The sequence below is a fragment of the Hippoglossus stenolepis genome, chromosome 4 (assembly GCF_022539355.2).
Source record: "Hippoglossus stenolepis isolate QCI-W04-F060 chromosome 4, HSTE1.2, whole genome shotgun sequence".
NCBI lineage: Eukaryota > Metazoa > Chordata > Actinopteri > Pleuronectiformes > Pleuronectidae > Hippoglossus > Hippoglossus stenolepis.
The window spans coordinates 15,623,986-15,635,004 of NC_061486.1; the positions used below are offsets into that span (position 1 = coordinate 15,623,986).

The following is an 11,019-nucleotide window of genomic DNA, read 5'->3' on the forward strand; positions in this document are numbered from 1 at the left end:
TAAGCACTGAGAAGCGTAAAGATATGTTTAAACTGTAGCAGGCTAGAGACGTCAGTGACTTGGTGGTCCAGTATGTGGCCCAGACCACCTCTGAATGTGATCTGAGTGATTTGATCTCAGGACACACATGAATGCATTCACACCTGAACTTGTGATCCGATCACTGAGGACAGATGTTGATACAAGATCCAAGCAGAGGTCTAAAATACATACAGACCAGAGTCTGTTTCCCATCAATCTGTTTCCTCTCTCCTTGACCCCCTAACCTGAAACAAGTAGCTCAGCGATATCTAACAGACCGAGGGCCTAATGCAGTCATGGAGGCCAAAAACTTTTCAGAGGGGGACAAATACTTCAAACAAATACCATCAGATTGGCTTTTTAATTGTTCATTAATTTGTTATCCTCATGGTCTATGGACAACATGTTACCTGCAATTTTGACTGTGATAATTTCCTATATGTGCAATACTGTCACACTGTATATATTGTGTTAACATTGGAGATATTACTTTCAAATTTGTATATTCCCCTTTGTTTATATTTAGGGCCGGAGCACCGACGGTGCGAGGACCCTATTGTTTTGTTTACATTGCATCTTTACGCACTTAATTAAATAAGTAAAGATACTTTTACTGAGTGTGTATCAAAAACCCCTTTGCAGCTGTAACATGGCCAAAATCCCCATAGTGGGTCTGATAAAGGAATATCTCGTGTTAAAATCACATTAAAGCCTGGTGCTTGTTGGGGTTTGAAGGATGATGGGAGTGAGTGAATCATCTGAATCTACTGAGAAAAAACATCACTCCTACACTCAGATGGAAGCTTTCAATTGAATACAGTCTAACACAACAGTCATGCAATAACCTTTGTGACTTATATTGTAATCAGGTCAGTTTGTGTTGATACTGCGCTGTAGGCACAGGTGCTAGAATTATTTTGTCTTACCTCTCTGCATGAGAATAATGTAATATTAATAAAATAACACACACGCACACACAGGGGAACCTCCCTCTTGCCATATCCACTCACTAATTTGACAGCAGCAGCAACAACAACTAAACATCTGAAGTGACAGTGATGTTGTCGGAGCGCAGGGTTATTGCAGGGCTGAATAACTGCTGAGTAAGAGCGGCTCTGCCCTCTCTTACATTTTACAGCACACGGTGACACAACTCACTGCTCCATTTAAGTTAAAAATAGCGACAAGGGCAGACAAAAAGCAATTAAAAACAACACCTACGCTAAACCACTGGGAGAAATGTAATTTCTTTATCCGGGACAGGGAGGGAAGTTTCAGCTGCAGACACAGAGATGAGAGCTCTGGACATAATGACTGGCAGAGGATAAAAGAAAGAAAAGAAATACAGGCTGCTGACATGTGAGCAGTCCGCTGTTTGAACATGCAGATACTGATTAGGTTGTATTTAAGGAAATAAGACTCAGACCTATAATATGTCTGTTGTGAAAGGTGTCTATTATGTTTCAATCTTACTTTACTCATTTTATTTGGGGTTTTTTACACATTTTTTACAATGGGCCGCTATAACAAGTGAATTTCCCTGGCAGGCGATCAATAAAGCTTATCTTATCTTATCTTTAAAAAAGGAAGAGGTAGGGGTGCAACATGACTAGTAAAACTAATTTATCATTAGTATCTTACTTTAATCTGATAACTTTCATTGTTGTAAAACATAATGTTATTCATTGTTATAACACGAGTCTACAGCCTCAGATGAAGCTGCAGAGAAAAGGTGCTAACATGATGATCTTCAGCAGGTTCAATGTTCACCACGTTGGCCCTCTTAGTATAGTGTGTTAGCATGCTAACATTAGCTAACTAGCTCTAAACACAAAGCTGAGGCCAACGTCAGACAGTTTGAAGAACTGCTGCAACAGCTGGGACCAAGATCATAGTTTTTCTTTGGTATTTGGTTTTATATTGGTATATTGGTTGTTCTGTTTGTGTGTGAGCAGCTTAGTTGATCACAGCATGAAATAAGGAAACATCATATCCTTTTAAAGACACAAATAACTGTGAGCAATGAGTAAAGATAAACATTCTAAACCAATCGACAAATACATTATCAGACTGGAGGGAGGAGGAAGCTTATTGACTTGATGCAGGTTAGAGAAAAAATTTGCAAAGTAATGTGCAGTGAGGGAGCTGACGAATCATAAATCAAATCTACGTTTCTGAGCTGTCATAACAGAGCCACACGTGACTGTGGCGATCGATACAGCCTGAGGGTTTGCTGCTGAAGCTCTCATGTCCGCTGCAGATCATGTATCATCTCCTGTATCATCCATATGTATCACACCTCACCTCCTCATGCACTCAACACAGATCAAAAGGCCGGCTGGTGAGTGATATGGAAATGACCAAAGCCATTGGCCACGAGCCGTCCTGTAATAAAGGCAGCACATCTGAGGACGGCCACATGAAGAGCAGTGACAGCTCACTGATGATAACTCAAAGGAGGAGTTTTTTCTGCTGTATACAAAATATCAGCAGGGTTATAAAGCAGCCTGTTACCAAAGTAACGCTGCTCGCTTTCATCAGACCATCTGAAACTAATTACATGAGGACGCATGTTTCCCACAATGCAGCAGTTTACCATCTGTTTCCCAAGTTGAGTGTGAAAACTGCGATACTTTACTCACTTACTAAAACCAGAATCTCTTTTTGTTTTCACAATTGAAAGTTTTTAAGAGGACGAACTTTCTACTTTGGATACTTGATAGTCTAGTATGTGTCTCCTTCAGGACAAAATGTCACCAAGATATCTCACAATCAAAAAGACACGTGTGCATCACGCTTCAGAGCCAATGGACCATTTGGATTTTAGTGATCCCACATTCTCAATCATGTAACATGGTGAGCGGAAGAGCAGATATTCACAGGACAGTATCAACATGTGTAGAACTCGTGATGACAGGACACAGACCGACGCTGCCGTGTTACACTAAAAAATCCAGTGTGGAGCTGATTCTTGACACTACATATTATCTGAAGTGTTTGTAAAGATGGTATTACGAGGGGTCTTCTTCAAATATAGGAAAATGTCATTATAGAATGATATAGAGGACAAAAAATATCAAACTTACTCTGGTTCCAGTACCAACTGTGGGGATTAGTCTGTTTTATATTATTTTGAAGGAAATATTTTTGCTGCAGTGGTTCGTACTGTCGCCAGGAAGGTTCTGGGCTTAAAAACCAGTTCGGCCTTTCAGTGTGGAGATTGCATGTCGTCCCTGTGGCTGCGATGCTTTCCTCTGGATTAACAGTCCAAAACCATGCAAGTTAGGCTAAGTGCAGATTAACATTAATGTTTTCTTGTCTCTATATGTCAGCCCTGTGATGACTGTCCAGAGTTTAACCTGCATCTCGGTCTAACTCAATGTCAGCTGGAATTGGCTCTATGCCTTATAGGAAATGGATGGCTGGATGGATGGATGAATAAAGTAAATCATTAATGACATTAATAATTGTTTGCTGTCCTATTTTATTGTATAACTACTTAGAAAAACACAGTGGAACATATAAAGGATCCTAGGAGAACATGACACTGACAACTGCATTCAACAGAACTGCTTCAGTAAATAGAGCATTCAAAAGAACCCCTCTTTCCCAACACACACACACACACACACACGGATATATATGTTTATGTAAAAGCATATTCCTTGTGGTCTCTATATTCCCTAGGACTAACAAGCCAGGAAATCAAAGACACCAAAGGCTGGTGATGAGCTTTGAGCTGAGTTTAATTGGATGTAGCTCAGACTGAATCTGTAGCAGCAGAATGATTGGCCCAGGGAGAGAAGTATGACCATCTCACACACACACACACACACACTCACAGACTTACTTTTTACTGTATGAGGAGATGTTGTCACGTTGAGCCATGATTTCCAAATGAATGTCACTTTCTGCTCGGCACGGTTTTGAACCAGCAGGAATTCAAGAGAAAGCATCTCCGACATATGTAACAAGTTTATCGCTGCCTTCACATCTCAGCATCTGATTATTCTGCTGCCGACTGAAACAAGAAATCTGCCGAGCTGGAGATCCTTTAACATGTTTGTTACCAAATCATCTATTTCAAGAATAAAGTGATGGTGGTGCTTGGTGCAGTATGTGAACATGCTACTGCTTTATCCAGTTACCTCTAGGTTCAACTTTGGATCTAATGTAACATCAATTTTCTAACAGAGATATTAATGCATTTAATTAATATAAGTTAGACAATCATATCTGCACAGTGAATTTGAAGCCAGCAGCTGGGTACCTTAGCTTAGCATCAAGACTAGTGACAGAAAGTGCTCCTGGCTCAGTCCATTGGTGACAGACTCACCAGTTTCCAGTATAGACTGAAAAGAAAGATGGTCGAGGCGCCTCCACTTCTTCCAACTGTGCCAAAATGAAGCCAAAATATCCCTGATATGGGGGCCACCATAATGATGACATCATTTGGACCCAGAGTCAGCGCAGGTGTGGAGGCGTGGTATCAAGTCCCGCTAACACATGTGCTTATTATTTGGTGTTGGACTTTTTTCTCTTGGTGCATGTCCCATCCACTAACATGTTGGGGTTTATGGTCTACACTGCAGCCAGCCACCAGGGGGTGTTTGAGATGTTCTGGCTTTGGGGGAGCTGTAATGTCGTCCATCTTTATATACGGTCCATGGTTTCTCGTCTTTATGCTAATCGTAGCTAAGGAGCTGCTGTAGCTTCATCCTTACTCTACAGAGATGGGAGAGGGAGGAATCTTCTCATCTAACTCTTGACATGAAGGAGTATTTTTCCCAAAACATTAAACTATTCCTTTCATATGTTCTTACACTGAGTGAAACAAGGAAAACATCAGTTAAAAGCCTGAGGAATTAAAATGATGCTTATTAAAGAGTGAAACTGAGTGGAGTGAGTTTGCAGCTCTAGCTGTGGAGAGGACCAAGAGTGATGAGCTAAACTCTTAGCTGAGATTTATATAAAAAAAAAACACATCATAACAAGGATCAAAAAACGTTCCGCCCATCCCAGCTCTGATTTGCTCTGTGTGAGCTTATTAAACCCAGTCAGAACAGTCTGCTGCAGTAAAAGCTGAATTACTTCTGTGCTTCCTCGGATATATCACCTCTTTCATCATCTTCAGTCCCATGTCCTCTCTCCAAATAGAAAAAGTGCACTCTGCGTCATGATGCTGAGCCTGTAAACCTAATTTCACTCTGCAAATTCATATGATCCACTGCTTTCATATCACTGAATGGCTGAGCAACTCTGCAAGAGCTCCCTGGACCTGTTTCTTGACAAATGGCTGTTTTGCGCTGCCACGGCCCTATTGTCCATGTGTGTGTGTGTGTGTGTGTAACAAGTTACCAAATCCATCAGGGTGCACAACAGGCCTTTCAATAATGAATAAGCTCGAAGCTGAGAAGCCAATAACTCACAGAAAGACCAGTAGCAGTGAATTCCAGTAGGACATCTCGCCAGCGGCCTTCCACAAAAGGTGCGGGATGATATGAAAACTCAGTTAGTTTAACAAGTAGTGTGGGATTGTTTTTCCACTGGCGTCTGCTGCTGTGGTTTGCATTAGGGCGTATTTGATGCCTGCAGTATAGAACTAAAAAACTAAAACACAGCTGTGGGAATAAAGCCATAAAACATTATTTCAAAATATTGCAAAATATAATAAGATATAATAATCTTGCAAAACTTGCAGTGGACAGCAGGAGTGCATGAACCAGGTTAAAGTAACTGCTCGTACGAGATACTCAAAGAAATAAAGTGAACGCAACCACAACGAGAGCGTCATTTGCCATCACTACACCTGGCATCCTGTTGGTAACTTTGACTTAGATGAGATAGAACTTTATTTATCCACACATTGGGGAAATTGTTGCACAAAAGAATTCAAATGTAGAAGCAAAAATTCCAGATCACATGTTTCATGTGTGCACAGACGAGGAGAAGAGCTGAAGCAGGAGTCCAGGAAATCTGAGAGCAAGCGACAAAATATCCGAGTGACAGCGACAAAATAGATTGAAAGCATTACACCATCTGACCCTCTAAAATCGACATCTCACCCTCTCAAACTGCAAGATGATGCTCTTGAATAAAGAGAAGGAAAAAAAACATACTCTAATCCATCCAGGTTTGACAGAGAATTTGAGATAAAAGTGCAGAGAGGACATAAGACTTCGCTAAGCTCCAAAAACTCTCTTTAAGAAACGATTCATGGTTTCCTTTCACCCGCTCTCCTCTCCCCCTTTTTTCATGCTCTTTCTCTTTCCTTTCAAGGTATCTTAACAACCCTGGAGGGGCAATTGATTGTGCAGCCAGCACATAAGGTCAAACCACATTGTAACAATAAAGACAAATACGTCACAGTGAGATATTTGGCTGCTAGGAATAAGTGACTTTTTAAATCTGTTGTCCAGACGAAAGCAACAGAATCTCACTCAAGAATGGGTGGCTACAATCGTCTAAGATTGTTCAGACCTTCTTCAAAATCTTGACCTTGTACAAGTGAAGGTCAATGTTACTGCACACGTTTACACAACCCTGCGGCTGAGTCCTCTTTTTGAGTGAGTGACCAGCACCATCAGATAAAAGAGAACAAAACAAGAATACAACGTATTCATAAAAGTACTACGGACCTTAAAGCTACTAAGCTTACAAAAAATATTTTTTTTACAACATATATCATCAACATGAGGCTCGAAGCTCAGGTTGTCATCAATGACAGTGACACGATATTTATACTACACCAACTCAACAGCCTGATCATGAATGAGAACAGGAGAGACAACCATGGGATTCTAATTCCAAAAATCTATACTCATGTCTTAAGTCATTGATTGTCCAGAAGGACGACTAGCACTGTTGTCTTTACTAACAGCTGTTGTACAGTTATTATTATGTGCAAGCTATTATCCATGTAATTTCTGTGTCCAGCGGAACGTGCATGCCCAGTGTGTGTGAGTATTATGTGTTTTCAGGTGCGTTAGTATGGACGGGGATTAAAAGGGATTCGGAGCCAAAACACTCATGTGGACAGAGATCATTTTAGTTTGAAAACGCCATTTTCATAGTTGTATGGATGTAGACAATGACAAGCAAAAGCAAACTTATTCATATGATGCCCCACATGACTTTAATCCATCCTTCTTGTTTCCCCCTAACTCATTCCTCACCCTCCTTTTCCTCTATCTCTTTCTTCAATCTCATCTCCTCTCTCATCAGTGTTGTTGTGCCACATGCAGAGGTCAGAGGATGCAAACGAGCACCACGCTCAGCCAATCAGGTCACTTATAGAATCTCCATTCACCGCTGCTCCAGTTTCCATGGAGAAGAAACAACCAGCGGGAGGGAAGTGACGAAAAAAATCTACAATTCCCCTTGGGTCCGGCCGGGAGCCCGTGTCGAACCTGAGCTTTGCCTCATGAGAGGGATGGAGCTGAAGTGGATGTTGTCATCTCTGAATTTAACACCAGAAGAGGACCGAGGGCTTTTTACTAGATGGGTGACGTGAAAAATATGACTGAAAATTCTCCCCCTGTGAATGTGTAGAACGGCCTCAGCTCAGGCTGTGTGACGTCGTCCTGTGAGGTTTGTGTGGAGCAGAGCGCAGTGAGGTAACTGACTGCAGCTGCTTTCTATTCTGAGACATGAAACCAGGACAGACCAGGAGATCAGGTCCTGGGCTAAATGCTACACAAAACAGCTTCAATCCTGCCTGCAAACCAGCAGCAAGTGCATCTGTACAGTGCCTCCACATGCACACACACGAAAGGCAAATATAACTCAAAAGAAGGGGGTATGGCTGCCACCTGTTGGTAGTTCTAGTTTACCCAGTCCTCTTGTCTTCTTCCCTCAGTGATGGTGCAGTCGACTCATTTATCCTCTCTGCTGCTGCGAGCACACATGCTCGCTTTCACCCCAGCATGATTCACAGGCCTGGCTGCTTATTGAGCCTATAGCTGCTAAAGCTCGGCCACAGTCTGTTTGTTGTAGAGCTCAGATGAATTTCATGCAGTGCAGCGGAAGAGCTGGATTTTGCTAAATTAGGACAAATTGAGGCTGTTTCGGGACTTTAAATGTCATCGAATTGGCAGAGATGTAAAAACGCAGCAGTAGGAGGAACAAAGTTGTGTAGATCAACTTCAGGGAACATGTAAAAGAATGTGTGACACTGGTTTATCCATATATCGACTTATTAGACCTTGCTGTCTATTCGTATGCAAACACTTTCTTAGGGATCTTCTAAGGGATTATCAAGGGCTACTCCATATTCATGGTTTTATGAGGGAAATAGACAAAATGTGAACAAGTATGCAAAGCGCACAAAGTAAGTTTGTTTGAGTGACGACCTGCTGTAACTTTGCACCACTTTTAGTTTGCAGAGAGAAGCAAAACTAAAAATGTCCAAAAAGACTCACGATGTACATGCAATTTAATGACTGCGCTATTGTGTTACTGTGTGTGATGTTGTCCTGTCCATAATGTCTCGTGTCATTGTGTCACCTCTGTCTATGAGGACGTCTTTGTTACATCTCAGTCACGCACATACAGACAGTGAGTGCACGCGCGCACACACACACACACTTCTCTCTCTCTTACACACACTCGCACCTTCCTTCCCTCCTGTTGCCACAGCAACGCAGCACTCGCCTCCGTGTCTCAGTGGCAGCACATGCTCCCAAGAAGAAAAAAACATCCGCGAGCAGCAGAGGAGCATGAACGCCTCTCACATACCGTCACATACTGTACCACACGCATACAAATGAAAACACTCCGGTTTATCACACACATCAGGTGGATACTCTGGATGCAGCAGCAGAAAGACGATGGCAGTGGTAGTAGTGATATTTAATACAGGACAGTGAGGATAATGGATCCTGGAGACTCTGGTGTGAGGAATACAAAATAAAAAGGTGCAGTAAAGTGATACAATTCATATCAAAAGTAAAATAATAAAAAATGAAGCATGATGTGTCTGTCTAAAGAAACCTAACACACACACACACACACTAAATGTGCTCCTACCTCGCAGTTGCGTCCCGTGAAGCCCTGGCTGCAGGTGCAGGTGTACTCCCAGGTGTCCTCCGGCCTGCCGGCAGAGGGCAGGGCCAGGCACTCGCCCGCGTTGAGGCAGGGGCGGCCTACGCAGGGGTCCGGGCGCGGGGTGGGCTGGGTCGGGGTGGGCTCAGCTGGAGCCGGGGTGTCCGGGGCCAGCTGGAACGGGGAAGGGACGGCCCCGATGCTGCTGCCGCTGCTGATGCTGCTGCTCAGGAGCAGGAGGAGGGGGACAAGCAGCAGGGAGGCGAAACGGCGGACGGAGTGTGTGGGACGGCAGCAGGGAAGTGCCGGCACACTGCACAGCACACTCGCCCTCATCCTGATCCTCCTGGTTCTTCTCTTTTCCTCCTTTTCTTTGTGTTGGGTGTTTCTTTCTCCTCCTTCCTCAGGTCGTTGCTGAATGAGCTCAGCAGCAACTGAGAGGTGTGTGAGACTGTGCGTGTGTGTGTGTGTCAGAGAGAGAGAGGAGGCTGTAAGGATGCTGAGCCTCAGCTGTGCGCAGGGAGGACTGACTGATGCTGAGGAGGCTGAGGGAGAGAAGATAGGGATGCTGGAGGAGAAGGGGAGGGCTCTCTGCTCTTTTTTGTCTCTGAGTCACAGTGACGACAAGAGCTGACGACACTGACCCCTCCGCCCCCCCCCAACACCACCTCCTCACACTCACGCACACCACTCTCTCTCTCTCTCTCTCTCTCTCTCTCTCTTCTGTGCAGAGTCGTGGAGGAGCTCTGCAACCTCCTCATTTAGAGTCTCATCGTCCATAACCTCTCCTTGGCTTCCAAGAAGGCAGAGAGGGGGGGGGAGGAGGAGGAGGAGAAGGAGGGATGGTGCTGGTGCTGGTGGAGAAAATCTTCATCAGCTTTGCCATAAGATTACAGCTGCTAACCAGTGATAACAGGTCAGCAGTAACAATGCTACCACCAGCGGTGTGAAAAACAGCAGAATCATGCTGATGGAGTCCGAGTGATGGAGGATGAGTAGTGAAGGTCAGTGAAGAACTCAGATCCTTCACTTTGGTGAAAGTAATAATACATAAGCCCAAGTAAAAGTGCTACATTTGAAATGACACCTTATTTAAAAGTAAAGAAGCTTTTTCAGCTAAATTTACGAAGGAAGGAGTCCTAGACCTGATCCACGTCTCCCAAGCGGTCCTGCAGCCTGACATCTTCTGGCCTGTTACATCATTATCTCAACTTAAATGTCCAGTGTATATGATTTAAGGGGATCTATTGGCAGTGATGAAAAATAATATTCATGACGATAATGTTTGTGTTACCTTATTGTGTCGACCCTCTGTGAGCAGGCCCCTTCCTGCAGGAGCATGATGGGTGGAGTCTGGTTGTCAGGTAGATTCAGGTCACCTGGCTGCACTACATGAGCTGGTGGCTTCCACAGTATTTGGTTTGTGTCTGTTTAAATTTCCTTTTCAATTCTTTAAATAAAATTATTCTTAATCAAACTAACGTGTGGTCTTCTCTACGTTGTCCAGCCTTTAGCCGAGTGGTGGCTTCACAATGAGTCTGTAATATCTACATGGAGACCAGGTTTGTACAGAGTCCTTCATGTTGTACCTCCATGTTTCTACAGTAGCTCAGAAGGGACAAACACTGGTACCAGACTAGAGAAAGTCTTTTGCATTGTTACGTTCCCTGAAGGCCACTGAAGGTTCTTCTACATTCCGGGAAGACGAGGGTGGATTAGCATTTAGTTGGGTGCAATTAGCAAACTCACCATTAGATGGCACTAAATCCAACACTTTTTATTTTCATGACCTGCATTCTTTTTATTAGCATGAATTAAAGGATTATCAAAGGAAAGCAAATGTTTTGGGTTGTTGATCAGAATAGAGGCAAACAAGCCCCAGTTTTAAGCTTCTTTTACTTTTAGAAACATCTGTCGGGGAGGATTTGTTGCCTTGAGTACACAAAGTCCCTAATC

The 11,019-nt window shown here is 43.3% G+C and overlaps 1 protein-coding gene across 1 annotated transcript in view; it reads right to left on the reverse strand.

Moving 5' to 3' along the window:
- dner (delta/notch-like EGF repeat containing) overlaps positions 1-9,709 on the reverse strand; it is a 55,268-nt gene extending 45,559 nt beyond the window's left edge. Inside the window, exon 1 of the mRNA XM_035153529.2 lies at positions 9,049-9,709. Coding sequence (XP_035009420.2) covers positions 9,049-9,399 — 351 coding nt within the window. The 5' untranslated portion in view covers positions 9,400-9,709. The remainder of the gene's footprint in view (positions 1-9,048) is intronic.
- Between the last annotated feature and the right edge of the window lie 1,310 nt (positions 9,710-11,019).